Below are 26,729 nucleotides of genomic sequence, written 5' to 3'. Positions count from 1 at the left end.
ATTTATTACACTTTGTTCACATTTCTTATACTTTTTGCAATCTTTCTAAATCCTCTTATCCCTCAAATTTTGGTATGTGAAGAGGGGGAGCTGCCCTTCTGAGTTGGTTAGGACAGGGAGAGAGACACTCTCCTTCCTAATGTGGAAATTTCCTTCTCTTATGAGTTTTTTCTAGCACCCTACTCACATTATTTGTGTATTGGGTTTCTCCCTCTGATTAATGTTTAAGAAGCATTGTCAGATGAATGTTTGTCATGAGTATAAACAGAACCACTGAAATAATACTGGCTCTTTTACATTACCTGGACTGTATTAGGTATACTGAGTAAGGAACAACCCATGCATTGTCATGCTGGTTATTGGACTGCAGTGCCTGCCAGAGGATTATATTTCTTACCTGTTCAGAAGGTTCTGGTTCAGTTGAGTGACTGTTTGGTGTCTCATTTATTTTCAAGAAGAGGAAGGCAACCTGTATCATGTTAATTTTTTCTTCCTAGAAACGATAATAAATTGTCATCATTACACACAGTAATTTTTGACTGAAAGGAGCCAAATAAATTTAAGAGAACATTGAAAAAGTTGGTACAAATTTGGAAGCTTCATTTACTAATTTTTTTTTCCTGAAAGAGGAAGAGTTAATTGGTTGCAGGTCATTATAGCTTAGCTTTAGTAAATGTTTTTGCATTACTGAATATTTTCAAAATCTATCAACACAATTTACTTTCATTTTAGAAAGTATTTTGAAATTGTGTGTATTATTTTGGACATCTTCTTGCCTCTTCTTGCGTCAGATTTCATTGTTCCTCAGCACCTCTTAGTAAGCCCTGGGAATGAAAAGCAGAAAAGTTTTTCTTCATTTAAAAAATTATTTTCAGCAGTTGAAAAGTATTCACAAGAAGGCTGTTAAAAGCTGGGATCCAGCTTACTGTCTGTATCTGAAACTTACCTGCTGAACTGTGGAACATAATTTCTTTCATCTGAGACCTTATTGTTCTTATTAAAACTTCTATTAAATGAACCTTTAAAGAGCAATTAAAGACAAGCTTCAACATGTTTGTAAACTAAAAGAAGCCAAATTATTGATGAGGTTTTAATCATATGTAAAGCCTCCCAACTAAATTGGGTTACATGATTTCTTGGTTCATTGACTTTTTTTTTCCTTTTTTAAATCATTTTGAGGGCTCCTACAACGCTCATCACAATCCCATACATCCATCCACTGTGTCAAGCACATTTGTATATTTGTTGCCATCATCATTTCAAAACATTTGCTTTCTGCTTGAGCCCTTGGTATCAGCTCCTGATTATTCCCCTCCCTCCCTGCCCCCTCCCTTATGAACCCTTGATCATTTATAAATTATTATTTTGTCATGTCTTTTACTGTCCAACATCTCCACTCACTTTTCTGTTGTCCGTACCCCAGGAAGGAGGTTATTTATAGATTCTTGTGATCAGTTTCCCCTTTCTACCCCATATTCCCCTTACCCTCCTGGAATTGCTCAACTCTCATTCTTGATCTTGAGGGGTTTATCTGTACTGGTTTCCCTGTGTTTCCAGTTCTTATCTGTACCAGGGTACATCCTGTGGTCTAACTGGATTTATAAGTTAGAATTCACTTATAAATTGACTTTCAATAACTCATTGACTTTCAATAACTCATATTTTTTGTTGTTATTTCTTAAAGTTTTAGTGACTAATATACAATTCAGTAGTTCATTCATTAAGATTTGTACTACTCAATGACTCTTCTTTGTGTTCTGAGATACTAGTTCCTTAGGCTGCTTATAGTATAACCGGTAGCCGCCTTTCCACATTTGTTTCCTGCTCCCCTACTGCTACACCACATGTTCAATGAATCATATACACCTTTTCCCTAGAGTTATTCTTGTTTTCATCATTGGCATGCCTCTACCTCAGAATTTTTGAATCATTGCCTTATTGAAATTTTGAGCTACATAATTCTTTGATGTGAGGTACTGTCCGGTTCATTACTGGGTACTTTTCAAGATCCCTGACACCTACTCTCTAGATGTAAGTTGTATGACCCTTTCTCCATTGTGAGAGCCAATATTGTGTCTAGACCTTGTCAGAATTTTCCTGGAAGCCTAACTTAGCTTCTGGTTGATAATCATTGTTCTACCTTTTAAACTCTTTTCTCGGATGCTTTATTCCGTAAGATTTGTTACTATTCCATTCTCTCTGCTCTTTTTTTTCCTGTGTTGTTCAAAACTGTATTTTCAGTTCATAGTAAGAATAAAGATTTTCATGGCCCCTGTAAATCCCATAGCTTACCCAGCATTGTCCCCCAGCTTCCTCACAAACCATTCTATTTTATTGTATAGAACGCTAGTGCCATGGTCAACCAACCTGCCTATATTCTTGCTCCTTCTCACACTGTTCGTTCACATTGCATGGAAATATCACTGTAGCCCTTCTCAAGTGGAGTATAACACTTGTAACATAGATCAGTGATTAGAAATTAGATTGATCCAGGATAGTTAGAAGCATAGAGATAGTAACTGTCAAGGACCATGACAAGGGGAGAATGGGGAGAAGCGAGGAGCTGATAATGATGAGAAGAAAACACTCTAAAGTTGAGTTTGGTGATTCCACAAATATTAATATGATTGAATGACTATATTATATGATATGTAGTATATGCAAATAAATCTTTTTTTAAGAAATTAGATTAAAATCTTATCCATTCTTTCTACCCTACCTATCTGCAAATTTACTCTTCTGTGACTTCTGTCACCTAGCTACATTAACTATCATCAACCAATTTCCTGGTTCACTGAAGGCAAAACACCTTGCCTGATTCTTGTCATCATTTCAAACAATTTTAGTATTCATGGAGGTGGTTCAACCCAGCACCACAACCTACCCACCTCAGCTACCCATTTCATTCAGTTCCTCCTTTATATCTTATAGCTATCAGAAAATATACCATCCCTCAAATCGCCAGCCAGATATCTCACACTTGTACAACCACCTCCTGTCCTCTTAGGCAGCTTGCTGAAGTTCCTTGCCTGCAATACTTCTTGGACCTCTTTGAGACTTTCAGGACACGTATTGATCCTATGACTTGATTCCTATCCAGCCACATTCTAGTGTCCTTATCCATGGTACATTACAGATACCCTCTTACAAATTGACTGAACATCCTTGCTTTGCTTTCATTCTCTTACACTCGAAACATCTCAATTCTAGGTGCACTTGGCCACTTCCTATCATTCTCCAAGAAAAATACATATTCATTAAGTTGAGAGACTATCTTTGATCTCAATCTCACATTTAAATTTGAACTCCCATTTTATTTATTTCTTAAAATTCTTGAACTTTTTCTTTGTTTTTATCACATTTTGAAATTGAAGTCTCCTTTCTTAGTTTGCTGTATCAGGTAGTCATTCTCATTCCCCTCTTCTCCATCATCACTCCCTCCTTAGTTCTGCCTCCCTCCCTTCACCCTCTAGGAAGAAATCAGGGCACACATATTTCTAACAGCAAACAGTGTCTTTGCTTTGCATAGGCAAACTTAACTTTTCTTCTAAGACAAATGTAGAGTTTTCCTTCTTCCGATGAACTAAAGAGTATAATAAGCCACAGTTGAGTGTTTCTACTACTATCAAGTAGACTGAAGTAAAGAAATAAGCTTTGGATTACTCGGTAAATGAAAATTAGGTCACCAGGTACCTAACATATTAGTAGGCTCTATATTCATGAGTTGGTATAACATTTAGTAGCATATTGTGTTGCATGGCTTAATGTTTCTTCAACCTACTTCCTAAATATAGATGTGTCCATAATCTGATATCCAGGATTGCACATTGCTGCCGATAAACATTAAGGTATTATATTTTCTGCATAAAGCAAAGATTTTGAAACTTAGCTTTTAAAACATTATTATTTTTGGTTGCTTAGAATATATGCCAGTAGAATACTCAGTAATTCTACAGGTACAGTCATTAACATTGATTACATTCTTCACATGTTTCTCACCTTCCTTTTCTGAATTGCTCCTCCTTAATTTATATAAACTCACTGTACCCCAAGAAAATTAAGTTGTCCATTTGATCTATTTAGGCAGTTTTTTAAATAGCACAATACTCAAAGCAAGCATTCTTTAAAAATAAAAGTTTTATTGACATATAATTCATATCATACAATTCAATTGTTCAATCGTATTAAAAAATAAAAGCAAACATGTTTTACTAATTAATTTGCTGTTTGATTTAAAGAAGACTCCAAGAGATATTACTGATGTAAGTTTTAATAGTTATTTCAATGCATTATTAAGAGATTTTCATTCATTATCAATGGAGAACTTGAAATTCTGTTCTGCATTTTCTCCCTTTCCATCAAGATTCTTCTCTAGAATTTTTGATCAAAGTATTCTGTATGAATTCAATCAAAATATTCTTGACACCTACCAGTTTTTCTTTTCTCGTGACAAATTAGGCAGTAACCCTACAATCCATTTCTCCTCTTCTATTCCTAACTCTCCTTTTTTCTCTGTTGCTACAGTTGAATGGAGACTACTTATTGTTACTTTTGATGACCAAGTATACGCTTTTGAGATCTTAAATACTATATGGTGAGCTAGAAGGTAAAGCAGATGACTAAACATGATTATTAGGTAGTTAACAGGTATGTGCCATGAAACAGTCCAAACCTTCCAGCCAAGAAACCAAGTAGGAATAAAGTGTTTGACTCACCTCACCAGCTGTTCTAGTTTGCAAGTATTATAAATATTTATTTTGCAAATATTACAAATATATCTATCAAGACACCTGTCATATTAACTTATTGCAGTGTACAACTTAAAGAACCGTCATGATGCAATGGTTAAGCACTTGGTAGCTAACCAAAAGGTTGATATTTAAAACCCATCCAGAACTCTGTGAGAGGAAGCCCTGGGATCTAAGTAAACTCTATATAAGGTAGTTTTACTCTGGACACGTGTGCAGGCTATGTCCAAAATCAAGAATAGAAGCTTCCTTTTAAAACAATATTTGGTGCTCTTTGATACTCAACTATTACTGACTATATGAAGGTGTATCCCCCAAAAACACAATTGTGCTGCGTAGGTAGAGCTTTTGTAGTATGCATTTTTCCCAGTAGGAGAGCATCCAGCAACTTATTCTGAGTTAGTGCCCCCAGTGGTGTCACCTAGCAAGTTTCTCTCTGGTCACAGTGAATTTTTTTATAAAAGCAGTTTTGCTTGAACCTCGTGGTTTGTTTGTGATGGCCGATTTAAAAGAATAGTGTGCAACTGATAAATTTTGTTTCCTGCTCTGGAAAAATACTACAGAAACTGTTGTGATATTGAACACAGATTACAAGGACAGTGCTATGGGAAAAACTCTAGTGTATGAGTGGTCTTCTCTTTTCAAAAAAGGTGAAATGTTGATTGATGACACACCTCATTCTGGATGTTATCAACTTCCCGAATAGACAAAAATGTTGACTAGTAGTGCATTTGGCGTTCTACCAGGTCAGATCATTAAGCGAGCTTTCTATTTAGAGGTTCTGAAAAGCTTGCGTAAACAGTGTGTCCAAAGGTCTGATTTGTGGCTGAGGTAAGGCTGGTTTTACCATAACGACAACGTACAGGCTCACGCAGCCATCTCAGTATGCCAGTTTTGGCCAAAAAACAACATGCCTCTCTTGCCCCATGTACTTGACCTCACTCCTTGCGACTTCTTTTTGTTTCTGCAAATGAAGAGGTACATGAAAAGAGAGTGACACAACAATGTAGAAAGGTGAAGAAAAAAATGAGGGAGCCATCCAAACATGAGTTTGAAAAATGTGTTTCAGGATGTAATCACAGATGTGACAAATGTGTTAAGTGTATGGAGAATACTTTGAAGGTGATCAGGTTTTGTAAATAAATATATATGCATAGCTTTGGAAAAAATCCTATTTTTGAGAGGGTGCCCCCTCATATTGTAGTGAGAAACTTTTTTCTAATACCAAAATAAAATTACATGTTTTACTTGTTTTCCATATATTAATGTACCCCAAAATTATTTACAATCATTTAATGATTGCTTTCACTCACAGCTGACAGATTTGTTCTGAATCGTTGAACTATTACTACTTACAATTTACTACGTGTTAATGTTGACTTTTAAATAAACCTTGTTTATCTGGACTCTTCCTGAATTAGAGTCTTTGAATGACAACTTGTGACATCTTCAAGCAGCACATATTGTGCAAATAAACTTGAGTAATTGAAGTAGTTTGTTTTATTTTAATACTTAATAAATATGCGATAAACAGTTTCAATAGTGACTCACACCCAGCTTCCTTTCAGCCTTAGCCTGCGTGCCGCCCTGGCTGTCATGATGGGCACTGCTCTCCAATGTTGCACCGTCCTGGAGAGTTTTGCACTCCATCCTGGCCGCAGCTGTCCAGTCAATTAGCTGCTACTCCCATGGGTCTCTTGAGACATTTGAGGAGTTTGATGCATGCTGGGTGCCTTTAACAAGCCGAATATCGATTCCTGGGAATTGCGCAAAGGCATGAACACACTTGTTGGTTATGATCTGGTTCCAGAACCAAAAATCATTGATGCTACTTTTTCAGCGTGCAGACAGCTAAACACTGTTGCTAGTGCCATTTACATCCTAGAGGTTGTTAAGGACAAAGCAAGACCTCTACCCCTCTGTCATCCATGAACTGAGTTAGACCAACTTTAAATGAACGTGAACGGGGAAACTCCACTCCAGAGGAACTGGGCCTTGACAAAGTGTAAATGCCCAAGGATGGGCTTCCCCAAGATTTATTGGTATTTCTACTTGATTGTCAACAGTCATCTGGAAATACTGATAGCATAATTACCTTTTTTGAACCCGTTTTCCTTTATTGAGTACCAAACCATGTAAGAGTAACTTGCGTCTTAATAAATGGGAAACGAGTTTCAACTGGGGGGAAAAAAAGCTTCAATAGTTTAAATTCCTTTCTAATTATATTTAAAATGAACAGAAGTTTCTATTTATTATTGTATGTTTATTATAAACTAAAGTCTGTTAACACCAAGTATTCTGGGCCATGAAACTGTTACATTGGTATGATTAAGAAAAATATAAACATACAAAAAGTAGACAAATACAAAATCTGTGTAAAAAAGATTTAAACTCTAAAGCCCCTAAGAGTAGTTGTCAAACCTAGGAGTGTTGGGCTTTTTCCTTCCTTTTTTTACTTTTTGTATTCAGAATATTCAGTGTTTCCGCAAACTGAATTTTATTGAGTTTCTGGATGGCTAAGACTAAAAGGGGAGTTCTTAAAGTGTCAAATTTAATCTCACAAAATCACCCACATTCATCTACACAGACAAATTTACATCATTCAATGGATTCATTCACTGCCACTCAACAACATAGATTTGGGATTACTAATCTGCTAGAAATATAAATGGTATTTCCACTTAAAATTGACTTTGGCTGTAAGACCTTAAACCATCCAGAAACTTCATTCAAATGGGCTCACTCTCTGCCATCATGTCGAAGCCAACTCATAGCAACCCTATAGGGCAGGGTAGAACTGTCCGCTAGTTTCTAAGACCATTAATTGGAGTAGAAAACTCTGTCTTTTGCACTCAGAGAGAGGCTGGTGGATTTGAACTTCAGAACTTGCAGATTGCAGCCCAACTTATACCCATTACACCACCAGGGCTCCTCAAGTGGGCATATAAATGCCCTTTTTAATAGCTAAGGGCAAGATACTTTGGTATAACTAAGTAAAAAACACACACATTTTTTGATCAACCCGAATATTTGGTTCTTTGTCATCTTCTCTTCCCCTAGTGATCCCAACTACTAGTGGACTCTACACCTTCAGGGCCTGGTGAAACTTTCTTAATGTTCTAGCTTTTCAAAGAGTGAGTTAAATGTCGGGCTGCTTACCGCAAGACCGGGAGTTTGTGAACATCAGCCACTCTAAGGAAAAGTATAAGACTTTTTGTTCCAATAAAATCTCAAGTCTCTGGATGGTTCTTTTCTGTCTTATAGGGTTGTTTTGTGTAGTAATTGACTTGAGGACAATAAGCTTGCTTTAGAATTTATATGCTCAAGATTATGCTGTACTTTAATTATACTTGAATGGTATTTTTTCATTTCACTTCATATAATGAATATATACTTGCCTTATCCCTGATTAATCTTTATGCATAATGTAATATATGCAGTCATACTCTTTATATATCTTTTAAGAGAATAGGGTATCATATTTCATTATTGACTTTTTTAAACTAATACCCTGAAGTACTCTACTTTTGAGCACTATTTGGCCTTCCTTTCTTTCTGTAATTATCACCGTTCAGTACTGTTTGCAACATTTATCCGCCTTTCAATTACTATTGATTTCCCATACAGAAATCATATCTAAATACAGATTTTAAACATCAAGACAGGCTTCAGCTATGTAAACTTCTCTGTTACCATGTCATTGTTAACAGTAGTGTATGCTGAACCAATGTCTGATTTCATCACTATCTTCAATTTTTTCCACCTTTATCTAAAAGCATGCATCCATGTAAATGAACTGGATGTCTCAGCTATGACCTTACCACACAAATAAGATATCCTTTGCCATGTACATGATCTCAAGTGCTTGGAAGAAACATTAAAATCTTTCCATGTAATAGTCACTTTTCATCCTGTCTGATAAATTCTGTCTTTCGATCAAGTTGTTTAATCCATTGTTATTTAATGTTATTTTGATATACTTGGACTTACATCTGCCATGTCTCATCTAGTTTTGCTCCTCTATTCCATCTTTACTTTTTTTCTTTTACATTAACTGAATATTTACTAGTGCAACATGTTAAATTTTTTAACGAGTTTTTATTGTATTTATACACATATACCTCTACGAAAGGGTATGTATATATGCATATAATATACATATATGTTCTTATATATTCCATTTTTGTTGCTTTTAGAGGCTGCTCTAGGGTTTACCACATAAATCTAAAAGTATCTAATAATATATGTACTAATTGCAGTGTGATTAAAAAATTCCTACATAGCTAAATTTCATTTGCCCTTTTTGTGTTATTTTTGCCATATGTATTTTACTTATTTATATTACAATCTCACATTTTTATTTTTAAAAATGAATAAATTAAAAAATTTAATGCAAGGAGAAAATAATTCTCATCTAAGATGAAAGGAGACCAACTATATATTTACAGTATTTATCATTTTAATTTTGTTTCTGTAATTTCTAATTCTCAGTGTATTCCTATTGTCTTTTATGAGCATGGAGCCCTGGTGATGGAGCAGTTATGCTTTGAATTTTAGGGTTGCTGTGAGTCAACGTCGACTCAGTTAGCTGTCAGCCTCTTTGTGTTGTTGTTCAAGCCTAATTTTAGCGGTGCAATTTGTTTTCTGAGGTCAATAATTTGAACCTGCAGGACTTCCTTATAAGCAAGTATGTTAGCAATACACTCTCTCAGCTTTGGCAGCCTTCATTTTTAAAAATTATTTTTGCTGAATGTAGAATTTTTGATGGACCATTTTCTTTCTGCTTCCTTGTTATGTAGATTATGAGCTTTCAGTATATTTGATTTTTCTGTCCTCATGTATTTTTCTTGCTCCATTATCTCTCCTGGCCCGCTAGAGCACCTATTGCCTGCATGTTGGTTTAGTTGTAGGTATCCTACTTTTTCTGAGACTCTTGGTCTTTTTTTTTTTGCTTTTCGTCATTATTTTTCCCTCTCTGTTCTTCAGTCTGCATAATCCATATTGATCTGTATTCATGTTCTCTAATTCTTCCTTCTGCCAGTTCACATTTACTGTTAAGATCCTATAATCACATTATTTCAATATACCGTATGTACTCAAATATAAGCCGACCCGAGTATAAGCCGAGGTACCTAATTATTACCTGGGAAACCAGGAAAACTGATTGACTCGAATATAAGCCTAGGGTGGAAACTACATAAGCTATTGGTGAGTTTCAATAATCAAAACAAATGAAAATAAAATTACTAAAAATTGAGACATCAGTGGGGTAATGTATTTAAATATTTATTTTAAATCTAAAACATAATAAAAGAACAAGTCATTTAACAGTAGTAAACCAGCACAGTAAGTGGAAAATAGGTTCAACAAAAACAATAATACCTTACGAGTACTATTCCCTGAACTCAATCAGCAGCCAAGCTAAAATGTAAAGAGTTAAAATCCTTCAAAACTGGATTCCTCATCATCATCCATATCCCAATGCAGAGCTTCAGCTGGTGTGAGGTCATCATAGACGCTGTCCTCACTGAGATCGCCATCATCACCATCACTGCTGTCATTTTCATACAAAGCGCAGTCTTCACTGCCATCCGTAGCATTACTAATACTACATTTCTGGAAGGCACGTCACACCGTGTCTTCTGGAATGTCTTCCCATGCATCGCGAACCCACTTTGCTATTAACTCTATGTCAGGCTTCATGAGATTTCCTCCTTTTGTTAGTCGGGCTTGACCAGATGACATCCATTCATGCCACATCCTTCGCACACGGTCTTTAAAAGGCTTATTCAAAGATACATCCAGAGGCTGCAGTACAGATGTAAGCCCACCTGGAATAATGGCTAAAGTAACTTTACTAGATTTTGCCAATTTTTTTATGTCATCCGATACACAAGTAACGATGGTTTTTTCTTTAAGGCTGTTCCTGGTCGTCGGATCCAAATTTCTTCCAGCCATTTTTTGTTCCGTCTTCATCCATCCAGCCTTTAACATGTGCACGCACAGTAATTCTTGGTGGGAAATTGATCTTTTTAGGCAAGGTCTTTCTTTTAACAATAATGATAGAACACAGCTTGTTCCATTAGCCAAACATGATAGAACAACTGTAAAGTGATTTTTTTCATTTCCTGTGGTTTTGAGAAAAATGTTTTTTCTCCTAAACTTTCCACAGTTCTGTTGCTTGGAAGATCAAAAGTCATGGCAGTTTCATCCATATTCCCAATATCTGCCAGGTCATAATTATAAATCCTTCTTTGTTTTATAATAAATGACTGGAATGACAATTTTTCTTCAAGGTCTTCTGGGAAATCTTTGTTCTTTGTCTCAAACATAGTAGGCTAAACCTATTCATGAAGCAGTACACCATCCTGCTGACGCAATAAATTTTTCAATGCCTAGTGCTTTATAATTGTCATCCTTAGCCTTTTGTAGAGCACGTATGCAGATTCCCACGCATGTTACGCAGTAACCATTTTGACGACACTCCATAACCCATAAAAAGATGTAAAACCACAACAAGCTTTTTTAGCTTTAGGAATCTGTTCCAAGTCAGCCTTCATTTTCCGCCACTCCCTCACTTGCTTTTCGTCAACAAAGAATTCCCTACTTTCAATACAGTTATTACTCTCTTCTGCTCTTGACACTACCTTCATTTTGAAACCAGCCTCATGGCGTTTTGGCTCAAGAATATCCATTTCTAATAGGATAAAAAAAAATAAGACTTTGAAAAAGAACTTTCATGTTAATGCCCCCCCCCCCTAAGTGTTAGCCAGGAGGGGGGGGAAGTTCGGGTAGGGGATGCAGGATGTGAATTAACACAGAGACCAGAAGGGAGAGACGGAGCACAGACACAGACACATCCTTACCAGTTCAGCTGCCAGGCATTAAGTGAATCACTACGGGTGCTTCTACGAATTGGAGCCGTCCAAGTCATAGGATGGCTCTGATTGGTTAGATGTGAGTAAACAAACATTCAAAGCCCTGCAGTGTTAGCAGGGCTTTGAATGAACATCGGAGAAACAGCAATCACCCGCGAGATAACGGACGCTTGTCCTGTTACCTCGGGGAGCCCCAGCGAGATGTTACACCTTGCTGGGGTACCGCTGACCCGTGTATAAGCTGAACCCCAATTTTATACACGAGCATATACAGTATGTACTTATACACGAGTATATATAGTATGTACTTTTCAACTCCAAGATTTACTTATGTAAATTCCTATTTCGTTATTGATAATCTATTGATGAGATTTTCATCAGACCTATCTTCTGTAAGCATAGTTTCCTATAATTCTTTGAACATATTTATGATGACTACTCTGAAATTTTTCTGTTAAATCTTATCGCCGATCTCTTTCACAGTTTTGCATCCTTTTTGTGTAGAGATAACTTTTGTGTTTCTCTACATATGTAAAGATTTTTTATTGAAAATTGTACATTTTAGAAAATGTTTGTGGCCATCTTCCACCTACAATATAATTTCTATTTTGGGACATGGCGCACACACACACACACACACACACACACACTAAAAGAATATGAAAAAGTTTATTCCCAAAGTAAAGCTTTCTGGAAAGAGCGAATGGAGCATGCCCTCCCAAGCTGGTCTGAAAATGGCCTGAGAAAGTAGAGAAAGGAGAATGCCTTGGGGTTTTCACTGTGGTTCAAGGGTAGGCCCTGGATGAGAGTCTGTGCAGGCAGAGGCATGTTTTGACAGACATGTTTTGATTATCCTGTCAGTACTGAAGGAGTAAAGCACCTGGGTTTATCAGCTTGCCCAGATTTGAGGCATCTGGGACGGGAGATAACTTAAAACCTGTCAGCAAGCAAACATCAATGGAGTCAGATTTGTTATTATAATGATATGTTGTAGTAGTTCTGGATTCTACTCACCCGTCACTCCGAAGCTAATTATCCTCCTTGGCTTTCTTGCCTGTTTAGTGACTAGCTGGACTAATTCAGTGTGAGGTATTTTCCCATCGTCCTTCAAAAGGTATGAGCATGGTCACCCAGGGATTGCTGTGGTTAAACAGGTGTCTGACTTTTTCCATGATCACACCCAGCTATCAGGTTCCACTAATTATGAGCTAATTGCTTTATTACTTTTTATAGTACCTTAGGGCATAATTTGCTCCATAATCTGAAAAAATTAAAGTCAGGCTCCTTTGCAGGGGTAGTTTTTTAGGTCAGTCAGAGTTTGAGCTAGGACGTGAGATTTGTTGAAAGGTACTGTTAGTCTGAAGAAGGAAGGTGGCAACTCCATGATGGTAATAGAAGATATTTTTTAAGGAATTACTTACTGATGCAAAGCCCTGAATGGCACAAGAGGATCTAGTCTCCTTAACCCCAGAGAAAGGTCCGGACTTTTATATTTTATAGCTCTTGGACACAAAGCCTGGGTTTGGTAATTAGATAATTGTATGTCAACTTGAAGATATGTAACTAACACTGTAGGGGTGGTATCCAGCTTGTCATTCAGGTCACATCCTTATGGTACCGCCTTAGAGGTGTGGCCTTCGCATAAGGAGGACCCTGAGAACCTTCCCTTTCTCTGCCACGTTGCCTTCTTGCCTGCTTGGACTTTCTCACTCATCCTGAAAGCTGCCACAGCCCTGCCACTTTTCCACCTTGGATCTACGTGACTCTGTACCCACTGGCCTGTGATCTTCCTGCATTTTTCATCATTGCATGTGGCTATCTGAGTCTGATGAGGGACTTTTGGATTAATATCAGACTTAGGAGCTTGGTTGGACTCAGATGGGATACTTTCTTGATATGTAATTACTTCTTGATAAAAAGCTCTTTCTTATCCATAGATCAGTGTCAACTGCATTTGTTTCTGTAGTCAACCTTGCCTAACACACGGGGCTTCAGATCTCCAAAACCATCCCAGCAATTGTCACATAAAAGTGACTTGACAAGTAAAGTGAGCTAGCAGCAAGCAAGGGTGTCACCTGTTTGGCATTGCAAAAGCTGTACCACTACAGACCCTGACGTTTTCAAACTCTTTCCCTGGTACTCTCTGGTGAACTATCTGGCTTATGGTTTAGCTTTTATCTTTTTTGAAACTCACAGCTTCTTCTTAATTGCTTACCTTCAAACATCCTTTGATTTTGTATGAACACCTTTAGGTTCAAAAGGAGCCCTGGTGTAGTAGTTTCAGTATTGGAAACGCACTGCCTTTTATACTGTGGCAGTTCTACCCTGTCATCTAGGGTTGTTATGAGTAGGGATGGCAATGCATGGAATTGGGGGTTTTAGGCTAAAGCTTTCTCACATTATGTTTTAAATAAAGTCACTTCTTTAAGGAAGAACTTGGACCTCTCTGTTTTAAAGCTTTTTCTCCTCCTGTGCAAAATCTCCGCACCACGACTCCAGAACTGAGCACAGAAATAACGTGCTTCTTTCTGAGTGACATGCTAGTTTAGAAGCGAGTTGCTGAGTGGCACTGTAGCCTCAGCTTTCAGCTTGATGTTCACAGCATGGTCTCTCTGCCTGTGTACAACAGGGGAGGGGCAATCAAGGCCATGCCTTAGGTGGAGTCTCCATCCTGTAAGTGGGAGCTGGAGAAAAGGGAGTCCACAACCTCTTGGCTGCACTTGCTCAAAATTTTCATCTGCAACACAGATCTTAGTCAATGAGAAATGTTGGTTACCCTTCCTGCAAAGATACCATAGCTCTTAAAAAAAAAGATACCATGGCTCTTGGCATCTAGGTTTTTGGATGCATCCACCTGGCGTAGAGTAGAATTGCATCACAATGGCAGTGGTAAGGGAGAGAGCAGATTGTGGTTCAACTGTTCACTCTTCTTAAAACCCATGTTTAGTAGATTTTCTTAAATAACCATACCTTTATTTGCTATATAACTTTGGGATAATGTCTAAAGAATTTAAATGCTTTTCCTTTTAATGATCTACCACAGTTAAGCTTGTTTCACTGTCTGCAGTATTCCTCCCATTGTCATTGTGAAAGGGGAGCATCTGCATTTGGTAGGCATTTGGTAATCTAAAAGTAGTCTATGCTAAGGGAAAATAGCATGGTTTTAGTAAGTCCATGCCTTGTATATTGGGCCTCATTCTTCCTAGTGAATTTTTTATTTAGGGTGAAGGTATTTTAATTAGTTCCATGGGATTATTTTGCCATTTCATAAATTATTTATAATCTGTAAATTATGACAAAATTATGAAACAGCATTAGGGCTTTTATATGTGGCTTAAGGAGCCATTTTACTCTTTTTATTTGGTATATATTTATTTATTTAAATAAACCTAAATAACCTAAGTGCAAAAGTTTCAATTTTCATATAAAATTCATTGACATTAAAAAGAAAGGTCAAACTTCTTACTAAACAGCACTTTTAACATGACCTTTAAATAACATTCTGCTATTACAACAGCCGAGAAGATCGAGAAAAATAAAGTTTTAATATTGTCATTATACTGTATACAGTAGAAGCTTTAGTAGTTACGTACTTAACTGCTAACCACAAAGTCTTCTGTTAGAACTGGCCAGCCATTCAGTGGGAAATGACATGGCAGTCTACTCCTGTAAAAATTTTAGCCTAGGAAACCCTATGGGACAGTTTTCTTCTGTTTAGTAGGGTAGCTTTGAGGTGCAACGGACTCAGAACCTCACAGTAACAACATGATGTGTACTAAATGCATTATAGCTGTCTAAATTTGCATATTGTAAACATGTACTTTTGGGGTTAACATTATGCTCCTTAAATTATTTTCTGTAGCTATCTGAAAATAAGCATTAGTACAGTTTATATTCAGTTCCATTTCATAATTAATTACTATTATAATTGCTTCTAGGAGCCCTGGTTACATTGTTGCTAAAGCACTTAGTAGCTAACTAAAAGGTTCAAGGTTCTAAACTCACCAGCCATTCTGAGGGAGAAAGTAATGACACTCTCCTGTAAGGATATTTTATAGCCTTGAAAACTCGCTGGGGCAGTTCTGTCTGTCCTGTAGGATTGCTATGGATTAAAATCTAAATGATAGTGAATGTGGTTTCCTATGCTTGTTTCTACTGTAAGAGAACTATGTTTATAATGTTACATACAGAGTTTGTTGTTAGATGTTATTAAGTCATTTATAACTTGAAGCAACCCTGTGTGCAGCAGAGCAAAACACTACTCATTCCTGAACCATCCTCACAATCAGGACCACATTAGATCCCCTTGTTGTTGCAACTGTGTCAGTTATCAAGGTGAGGGTCATCCTCCTTTCAGGAATTGTTGGTATAGCTTTTATATCCACAGTTTTTGTACCTGCCACTGAATGAGTGGGAACATGGAAGCTGTACAATACTCTAATGAGGGGATGGTCATATTTGTCCTGTCTCTTGGTACAACTAAGACATATCAGAAGCAAGTACAAAATCCCACAGCCATCGAGGATAAAGGTTGGAGTCTGGAAACATGTATACCTCTACGTCTTAGGAATTATCTGTAGACATGTGTTGTTGGATTCTCCTTCCCCATTCTGTAGACAGATCAGGTCAGATGTGGCCCCAAGGCCATTTCCACAGTGACTTTCTACATTACCAAACACAATTTTCTTCTCCAGGAACTGTCTCCTCCTGATAGCATTACACAGTACTTAACACAAAGTCTTGCCATCTTGTTTCTACAAAGCATTCTGGACGTCCTTCCAAGATAGATTTGTTCCTTCGTCTGGTAATCCATGGCATATTCCATATTCTTCACCACTACCATAATTTAAAGGCCTCAATTCTTCTATGATCTTTCTTATTCATTATCTTTCCCAAACATAGGAAACGATTAAGCATAGCATGACTTGTCTCAAACATATTACAGCCCTCGAAGTGGCATTTTTTTCTTTCTAACATGTGAAAGCAGTCTTTTGCAGCCAATTTGCCCAGTTCAATACTTCCTTTATGTCTACTAAATTAATGACACTATCAATAGAATTAATTATTTTATGGCCTGGGGAATGATTGATAATGTTCTCTAACATGAAACGGTGTCTCTAAAGTAAACCATATATATATATATAAAACATAGATATATGAAAGAATTTGGGGCTCACATATAATTCTAGCCCCAATCTAAGACCAATTCGTTTCTGATGTTTGCTTCCATGAAGAGATTTCTAAAGATATGGGTGCTAGCACAAAGTATGTCAACGAAACTAAGTGGTCCCTGACGATCTGAAAGAATAGCTTCCTGGAGTCATAAATGCTTGTCTTCAAACAAGTAGCCACTAAGTGAGACATCAACTTGAAGCACACCAGCCTGTGTGATCCAAGAATTGTAAATAATGTAATCTAAATCTAAATAACATAATTCAGATCTAAAGAAGAGAATGCTGTCAGCACTTAAATCAACCATTTGTGATCAAGAAGGCAGCATTTTATTTTCTTTATATGGAGTTGTAATTCATATCAAACCTGGGGAACCTGCAAACCAGAACACCTGGTTTGCAGAGGACTGAGGAGAGTTCCACTGGAGCAAGACTGGGCTTTCTACTGGCGGAAACAGTTAGAGTCTCGGATACCACAGGGAGTCACTATGAGTCAGCATTGACTCAGTGGCAGTGTTTGGTTATGATTTTTGGTATGAATGTCAGTGGAAGCCCAGAATCCTTTTTCAAGGTCCCCACATGGATTTAGCTTCAGGTGAATCCCATCTAACCATAGTTGAGAGTTATCAGACAGAGTATTGTAAAGTTTATTGTGGCGGATATACTTAAGTTAAAGTGGAATAACATCATTTGAGCACTCTTTTTGACCCATTTTAAATTATATGGAGTAAGCCTCCAGTGACTTCTCTCTGACCGTAAGCCAGAGGGGTTCTCTGCAGGCATAGTCCCTAGGACCTCAGCATCTACGGACGAGTAGACTATTGCAGATACAGTTAGGTTAGAATGTTGACCACGAGGTGTAGAAGGAACCAGTTATCAGACATCACCTTCCTGGTACAATCAATGAAGACAAACGTGTTCATAAGCAAATGTGGTGAAGAAAGCTGATGGTTCCCGGCTATCAAAAGATATAGCATCTGGGGTCTTGGGGCCTTGAAGATAAACAAGTGCCCATCTAGTTCAAAAGCAACAAAGCCCATATGGAAGAAAGACACCAGCCAGTGTGAACACAAGGTGTAGAAGGGACCAGGTATCAAGTATCCAGAAACAAAAAAATCATATCATTGTAAATATGTGAGTGCAGAGTGGAGACTCAAAGCCCATAGGCAGCCAACAAGACACCCCTTTACTGAAGGGTTGTGGAGAGGAGGTGAGCCAGTCAGGGTGCAGGGTAGCACAAAGAAACATATAACTTTCCTCTAGTTCTTAAATACTTCCTCTCCCCCACTATCATGTTCCCAATTCTACCTTACAAATCTGGCTACACCCGAGAATGTACATTGGTACAAATAGTAACTGAAAACACAGGGAATCCAGGAGAGATGATCCCTTCAGGACCAGTGGTGAGAGTGGCGATGTCTGGGGGGTGGCGGGAATGTGAGATAGAAAGGGGGAACTGATTACAAGAATCTACGTATAGCCTCCTCCGTGGGGGATGAACAGCAGAGAAGAGGGCAGGGGGAGACGTCAGACAGTGTAACATAAGACAAAATAATAACAATATATGGGTTATGAAGGGTTCATGAAGTAGGGGAGAGTGGGGAGGGAGGGGAACATGAGCAGTTGATATTAGGGGCTCAAGTGGAAGGCAAATGTTTTGAGAATGATGATGGCACCAAATGTACATATGTTCTTTACACGATGGATGTATATATGAATTGTGATAAGAATTGTACGAGCCCCCAATAAAACGAATTTTAGAAAAAAGAATGTAAAACCTTATTTGATCTCCCTGTTTACCCAATTAAAATTTTTTCTGGTTTTTAACATTTTTAAATGTTTTTCTGTTTTATTTTGGTAGTAGTGGTGGGTTTTTTTTTGTATATTTTCCTAAATATGAAATCTAGAATAGGTAAATCTCTAGAGACAGTAACTAGATTAATGGTTTCTTAGGGTATCGCAGGGGGGGTTGTGGGAAAATGGTGAGCTAATAACAATTAGTATATGAAAGAAGAAAATATTCTAAAATTGATTATGGTGATGATTGAGCAATTCTTTTTAATATGATTGAAATATTGAATTGTATGATATGTGAATTATATGTCAATAAAACTTTTAAAAAAGAAACAAATGGAGAAGGTGCAGCCTGAGTGTCCCAGGCTGGAATCACTGACATTCAATGATGTGGCTATAAAGTTCACCTGGGAGGAATGGCAGCTCCTGAACTCTGATCAGAAGACCTTATATCAGAATGTGATGTTGGAGAACTATCGCAATCTGGTTTCCATTGCGGTGCCTCCTCCCTGAGACTCCTAGAACGTCTTCTGCTCACAGCAAGGGCCAACCTGACTTAAGCTCTCCCGAGATGGCCAAGCAGCCAGACTACAACCTGGAGAAAATTGAGAACAAAGCAGAACCCACTGTAGACATGCTTCCCAATTACCTGCAAGCTTTCAAGAAGGCCCTGGACCTGGTCATGCAGGTGCAAAAGCAGACCACCAAAGGAACCAGAAGCAAGAAAAAGCCCCAGTGATGACTCTAAACAAATCTGAAAATAATGGAAGTTTCCCACAAATTATTTGAAGCCCCCTTGTATCTATCTCACAACTTTTGCCTGTTCAGTATTTACAGCAATTATAAAAATCTGTTTGCAGGCTAAAAAAAACCAAACAAACAAATTACAACCATCAATATGCATTACAACTTCATGTAAAGAAAACAAAATGCTGCCCTCTTGATTACAAATGGTTGATTATTTTACTTACCTCCCTCATATATTTTTTTGCCTTATGAACCCATTTGTTGTGTGGCGTAAAATTGAAGTACAGTGATGAGTCTATATCAGACATGAAGAGTGACTAAGAGCCATAATCTCAAGGATTCCATCAGTCTTTGACAAGTTGATGTTGTTTTTTCAATTCTTTTGAGTCTTCCACATTTTCTCTTACAGTATCCAAGAACTTCCTTAATGTAATACTTTCAGAGTGATCAATAATGGTAGTCAGACACCATTTTATTTTTCTGGTATAAAGATTATGCTCTATTACTTCATTGGACTAAATGTTTCCATGTGTATCTTACATGTCTGATTTTCTTTGCTCAGATTTTTTCTCATTTTGATTGCACATAGTTACTCCTGTTGAGGGTGTTAATACATAATTCATAGACATATTATTGTTGTTATTTTATTTCTAATTTTTAACTTTTCTTATAACTGATTAATGTTGAGATATTTATCTTTAATCTCACTAAATGTCGTAGATTAACTTCTCCTTTGCCCTTTCAATGTGTTATCTATTTCTGATATCTTAATATTAATTGATATCCATTGCTCTTTTTGTGTGGTTTCTAATTTCATTTATTTGTTTAATTTTTTAGTGTTTACTTAAATTCTCTCAATTTTTGTCTATATCTTCCTTTATTTTTGTCTGCACCTTTCTCAATCTTTCTTTCAATTTGTTGAAACTACCTAAAAATCATTCTTTTGATTCTGAAGTCATTTCTTCCTCAGAAAGGTTTTTTAGCTCTATACTCTGGTCACTCGTTTGAGCTACTCTGTCTTGCTGCATCATGTAAAATGAAATTGTTGTCTCAGACATTATGGTGATGGTGCACTCAGATTTAATTGTTGTTTGAATGTGTATGTTTTCTTAGGTGCGCACCACCTCTTTCTTAGTAGATGTAATAAAGGATGAGGTTGTGTGGGCTTTGTTCACTGTTCTTGCATTGCAGCTTGTGAGTAAGTTGGCTTAACACTGGACACTGTTACTGAACTGGTGGTACAGGAACTGCTAGTAGCCTTTTCCCACTGGCCAGTGCTATGAGCACAATTGCTGTCTCTCACTGAGTGGGATAGTGATAAAATGAGGAGAAACAGTAACAATGAAAATATAAAATACTAAATTGAGTTTTAATGACAAAGGGGCGATAATACAAGTAAAAACAAAAGAGAAGAAACGTTTTTAAAAGGAAAAGGAGAGAGAAGAGAGGAAAGAACTAGAGCAGGAGAAAAAAACAAGAATTTTATGTTATATGAACAGAGAGATCACGTCTTTCTGATTGCCAACTTATCGGAGTGAGTGCTTTTTTTATCTTGAATAATCGAACCTGATTATCAGGTCACTGAGCTGATTGAATGCTACTTGCAAAGTTCAGAATGTCTACACTGTGTCCAGCCACCTAAGAATTTACAGTTCTGTTTTCTTCCTTGCTCACCATTTTTGTTTCACTTCTAGTTGTTTTTCCATCTATTTTTCTCTCCTTTGCTCTGTAGTTCAGAGTTTCTGAACTATCATTCATATCTATTCCATTTAGTCTCATGTTTTTGCCATATAGGGTCTATCTTGATGAAAATAGCTCAGAGCTTTCATTAAAACTCAATAATTCTTAGAAATATCTAAGACTATTAATCCTTAATCAATTTCTCATGCTAAAGCACACCAGCCTGTGCGATCACGAGGTGTCCAAGGGATCATCAGAACAAAAAATCATATCATTGTGAATGAGCGGGGGGATGCAGAGTGGAGACCCGAAGCCCATTTGTAGGCCACTGGACATCCCCTTACAGAAGGTTCTCTGGGAGAAGAGGAGTCAGTCAGGGTGCGATGTAGCAATGATGAAACATACAACTTTCCTCTAGTTCCTAAATGTTTCCTCCCCCTCCCACCACCACCAACCCCACTATCATGATCCAAATTCTACCTTACAAATCTGGCTAGAACAGAGGATGTACACTGGTACAGATATGAACTGGAAACACAGGGAATCCAGGGTGGATGATCCCTCCAGGACAGTCGTGAAACTAGAATATGATGGGCATTTTAAAGCTACTTCAACAGATATCTACCACAGTGAGGTAGCAATGGAGGGAAAACTATGCCTAAGGGACATTTGAGCTTATTTTGAAGAATTCATTTACTAGATGGCTGCAGATAAAAGAAAGGCATGTACAAAGACAAATAGGTTACAAATAGTATGAAGGGTCTTCAAAATGTTCATTGAAAAATGGATAATGGAAATGTTCTATGAACTTTTTGAAGCTTATGATAAAATTAAGTGACTATATCAGAAACATAAGCCTGTGGAGGAGGACTGGGAAATGAGCCTGGAAACCTACTAGGAGACCATCACATGTCAGTCTAAGAAGCTTGCCCAACATCTAGGAAGCAGATGAATGAGATCAAGTGTGAATCTTTTGTTTTGCTTTACTTTTTTTTTAATTTAATTATTTCAGTGGCATATGAGGAGGTTCCTCCCCCCCCCAAAAAAAAGTGAAATTTTTCACCAAAATCTATATATTTGTATTTTTTTACATAACAACCATATGAACTTCAAAGTACTTTCCATTACACTTAATACATCTGTCAAATCTGTGATTCCATCCTTGGAAACATTTTTCCAACTCATCTGTTTGGATGGCTTACAGCACATCCCTCGTTTTTTTTGTTTACCTCTTCTACTTAATCAAATAGTGATCTTTTTCATGTCCCTCTTCATTTGCGATACAAAAAGAAGTCAGGGGGCAAGAGAGGCATGCTGTTTTTTTCCAAAACTGGTGCATTGAGATAGCCGGGTATACAGGTGCATTGTCACGTGACTGAGGTAGTTTATTGTGACAACCTGGCCGATAAACACATTTGGTATTAATTGAAGGGCGGAGGGACAAATGGCTTCATAAGCCTCACCTTTCTAGTTCTCAGGTCTCTTGCTTTTGATGGTCAGACTAGGATGCAGCTGCCTTAGCAGTTTTCAGCTTCAGCTTGCAAGGCTCACTTCGTGTAAGACATCCCCAAGGAGAAGCCACATGGACTCACCCCGATGCAGCCCTGGGTGCTGACCCCTGCCAGTGCAGAGCTGCTTACACATTCACTGATTCGGCTTTCCTCCTGAGGCTGGCGTCACTGTGTCTGCTTTGTGAGATGGAGGAGGACTTTGTGGATTGGTGTTGGACATATGGGTTAATGTTGAACTTGTGGGCTTGGGCAGCACTCGGTTGGGATGTTTTCTTGATGCGCACTTACCCTTTCTATAAAACTCTCTCTTAGACATGAGTTTCTGTGGATTTGTTTCTCCAAAGTATCCAGACTAACACAGTGGCAAACCCAATCCCCGTCTGCCACAAATCAGGCCTTTGATGTCGCGAGCTGTTATGCAAACTTTCAGAAGCTCTCAATAGGAAGCTTGATGAACATTCTGACCCGTTGGCCTGAGCTCGAAATACTCTCCTGTGTCTTCTGCTCGGGAAGTTCGTGGAGGTCCCGAACGAAGTTGCTCACCAATTGACATTTCACTTTTTTTGAAACAAGAAAACCACTCATACACTCGAATTTTTCCTATAGCACTTACCTTCAATATAACTACTGTTCCAGCGGCATTTTTCCCAAGCAAGAAATGAAATTTCATAGCCACACACTGCTCTGTGAAATCGGCCATCACAAAAAATGAGGTTAGCGCCAAGCTGCTTTTATGAAAATATTCACGGCAACCAGAGAGAACCTTCCCAAGCAAAGCCGCTGGGTGCACTAGCTCAGAGAGAGTGACTTGATGCTGGCCTAGCGGGAAAAATGCGTGCTGTGAAAGCTCAACTCCATTTTTGAGGTGTACCCCCTCATATAATTCACATATCAGACACTTCAATGTGTAGGCTACGTGGAGTGAGTAGTACCAGTAAGTATCTCATTGCACAAATCTCGATGTTACTTGGAAATTTTCATAGAGTTTTCACTTATTTGAGTGTATTTGTTGATAGAGTAAAGAAATCAACTTCATAAAATACTATAACTATGTATAAGCAAAGCACCTGCACTACAATGAAAACAAATGGAGCACCATTTTGCTGTATTGAGTTAAGGAATGTCTTCATTTAGTATGAGGTGAGGGTGTGAGATTCAAGTAATTATAAAAGGGAGCAAATCACTGAACTCTGAGTAGTCTGTGAAAATCTGTATTATATATCTTGCATAATTATCTTAACTTTTGTGTGAAGCCTTTATAAAAATGTATTAAAACTTACGTGATAGTTTTCTAAACATTTTTAAAGTGAGGGGAACAAAATAATCTTTTCTTTAAGCTACTCATGGTCTTCACTTCACCTTAGATAATGTCTACTTCTAAAAATTAAAAGATGAATGTCATTTTAATGTTCCTATGAATTAACCTATCTTTTTAAGACTTTACATATTTCCTACATAAAATTGCTATTTTGCAACCATTACAAGCAATCATATTAGGAAATATTTGCAGTTCAGAGCCCTTTGCTTTAAAGGAATGTTTGATTTAATTGTCATGTGTTATTTTTCAAAAAAATTTAAAATAATTAGATTTTTCAAGAAAATTGTTTATTATTGGAACTTATCATTAAGACATTTCTTCTATTCATATTTTGAAATATACCTTGTGTATTCACCAAAAAGTCTAAATATCTGGCTACTGTAATATTATGATGTAAAATAATTCTGAAAGCTCACTTTGATATATAGATAAGAAAGTAAAATGTGACTGTGATTAGAATTATTTTTACTGTAATCTAGCATAAAATTAAAATGTAAGATAAAAACTAGAACACATAATTGTTCTTTTTTATTGTTTTATTAGGGGCTCATACAATTCTTATCACAATCCATACATATATCGGTTGTGTAAAGCACATTTGGACATTATTGCCTTCATCATTCTATAATTGTTCTTAATAAGGAATATTTTACAGTTTTACTACCAAATGCTTCTTTAAATAGTTTCCTTAAGTGCACTAATATATTCATCTGCTTTCTTTTCACTGATAGGCCAAGTCTTTTAAAATTTAATAGTATAAGTAGAATTATGTTAATAATTATTGCATTTCTTATTGTTTTTAAATGTACATATCATAGTGACTTCAGAATTTTAATTTTATTCCTTTCTTTCTAGATTTATTCCTCACTACTCTATCTGCTTCTGGTTCCTTCCAGTTTGAGATATGGGAAAATTTGGTAAGAAATCATTTCTTTGAAGCATTTTTAAAAGATGGCTTTCAGTAAAAGTACACAATTTTAGAAAATAAAACCAAAGTAATCACTTGTTCTGTTAGTTTCAGCAATAAGTATAACAACTTTAAGAGTCTTTGGTTGCATTGCCGCATTCAACTTGCTGAATATTGCTGAAGGAAATGATTCATTCAGCATCAATTCCTCTGCAGGTTTTTAAGCATGACTTCCAATTAAACCAATCAGTCTGCCCTAATGCACATGTTAACAGGGCCCCTGCTATGCTGTCAGCTGTTCAGCAAGGTTACTGCCATTTAATTTGTCAGCATGATGGTTTATGAAGAAAAAGCGTTTTAAAAGACTAATTTTTCCTCCTTGCCTTCAGGCTTGTATAAAGAAATAAGAATAACAGACACTACATAATGCCAAGTTGATCAAAATTAAGGAGTCTTTTCAAACAATTAGTTGTTGTTGTTGTTATTAACTGAGAATAGATTCTCAAATTGATATCATTATTTTATTTTATTCTTAGCTTGAGATTAACTGATGAAGAGTCTTAAAGTTTGAATGAGGATCCCAGTAGACAAGCACACTGAGGCCACATAAACTTAGCTGCCTTAGTGACCGGGTACACTTACCGTTCACGTATTCAACTTCACTTTCCTCATCTGGAACGTGAGAGGCAGTGCCTCTGGTTCATGCAGTATATGTGAAGATGGACAGGAACTGCGTAAAGTGTTTCAAAGGAGAAACTCATCAACCCTTAATTTTCTGCCTTTTATTTCCTATCCGTTTACTCTGTTGCATTTTTCAAATCAAATCAATCCATAACTTTTCATAGATTTTTATTAAAACACTGGTGAAAAGTAAGCTTACATTGTAAAGTATCCTCAGGCATCTCTTATAGCACAGTGAGTAATGAATTTGTAGTATTGGTTGTGATTCAGATTTCTTCATTTTATTGGTTGTGATTCAGATTTCTTCATTTGGGAAAGTAGGATGTGAGGAATAGCTTTGTTTAGAGAAGATCAAGGCTTCTAACTACTAATAGCTACTTTTAAACTAAGTAGTTTGATTTTTTTCATAATACAAGGAAAAGTAGACATCTAAACCAGAAAAATATATCTTTGTCAGATCATTTTATTGTTCTTGTTTTTATTAAACTGAGAGCAAATCCTCAAATTAATATCATTCTCTATTTTTTTCTTTCTCTCAAAATTAATTGAGGAAAAATCTTTCATTTAAATTTTAGGCTACAACAATAACAATAAAAAACAACATAAAAATTTTTAAATAAGCTTTGCACTGTGGCAATATCGTAGCCAATGAGGTTTACCCGAGGCACGATTATTGCTAATTGAAAACTTTTCCCAATACCCCGCCATGACGACTTGAAATATAGTCGGCATAGGCAATTTTTGACGGTCTCCACGGAGACTGAATAACCTGGTTTAAAAGTAAGATTTGCTTTCTTTACAGCTGTTCTAGATACTAAGTATACGTTTTGAGTTACAAGTATTCCAGCTGATTTTCCTAAGTTTGTGCTTGATAGTAACTGAAGTATGCTGGGCAAGAGTGAAAAAAAAATTTTTTTAATAAAATTTCAAATGGACCAAAAAAATTAATAAATAAATTTTAGGCTGCATAGGAGGCAAGCAAACTGAGACAGGAAAACTTCACTGACTTAGTGACAAATTGACAGGAAACATTTTATATATTTTAATACATTATTATTAGGGAGTTCATACATTTATCATTCCATATATCAGTCACATCAAACAGTTTTGTACAATGGCTACCACAATCAGTTTCCAAACATTCTTTTTTTCCTTGACTTCTTGACATTGTCTCCCTTTTTCCCCCACTACCATCACCACCACTTTACCCTGCTGCTGCCTCCACCACCACCCCTGAGACCTTTATCCTACTTGCTGTCCCCATAAGTTCATCAATCCTTGGTTTCATATACAG

General features: G+C 37.0%; 1 protein-coding gene and 1 non-coding gene across 2 annotated transcripts in view; both read left to right on the top strand.

Moving 5' to 3' along the window:
- Positions 1–26,729, top strand: part of ITFG1 (integrin alpha FG-GAP repeat containing 1) — a 242,724-nt gene that overhangs the window by 67,566 nt on the left and 148,429 nt on the right. Inside the window, exon 7 of the mRNA XM_075537119.1 lies at positions 24,703–24,764. Coding sequence (XP_075393234.1) covers positions 24,703–24,764 — 62 coding nt within the window. The remainder of the gene's footprint in view (positions 1–24,702; positions 24,765–26,729) is intronic.
- Positions 26,055–26,195, top strand: LOC142432805 (U4 spliceosomal RNA). Its single transcript, XR_012780914.1, has one exon. It is a non-coding gene; the product is annotated as a U4 spliceosomal RNA (small nuclear RNA).

Source organism: Tenrec ecaudatus, chromosome 18, assembly GCF_050624435.1.
Source record: "Tenrec ecaudatus isolate mTenEca1 chromosome 18, mTenEca1.hap1, whole genome shotgun sequence".
Lineage (NCBI taxonomy): Eukaryota > Metazoa > Chordata > Mammalia > Afrosoricida > Tenrecidae > Tenrec > Tenrec ecaudatus.
Note: the sequence above shows the minus strand (reverse complement) of the source record. Positions and strands in the feature narration are given on the sequence as shown.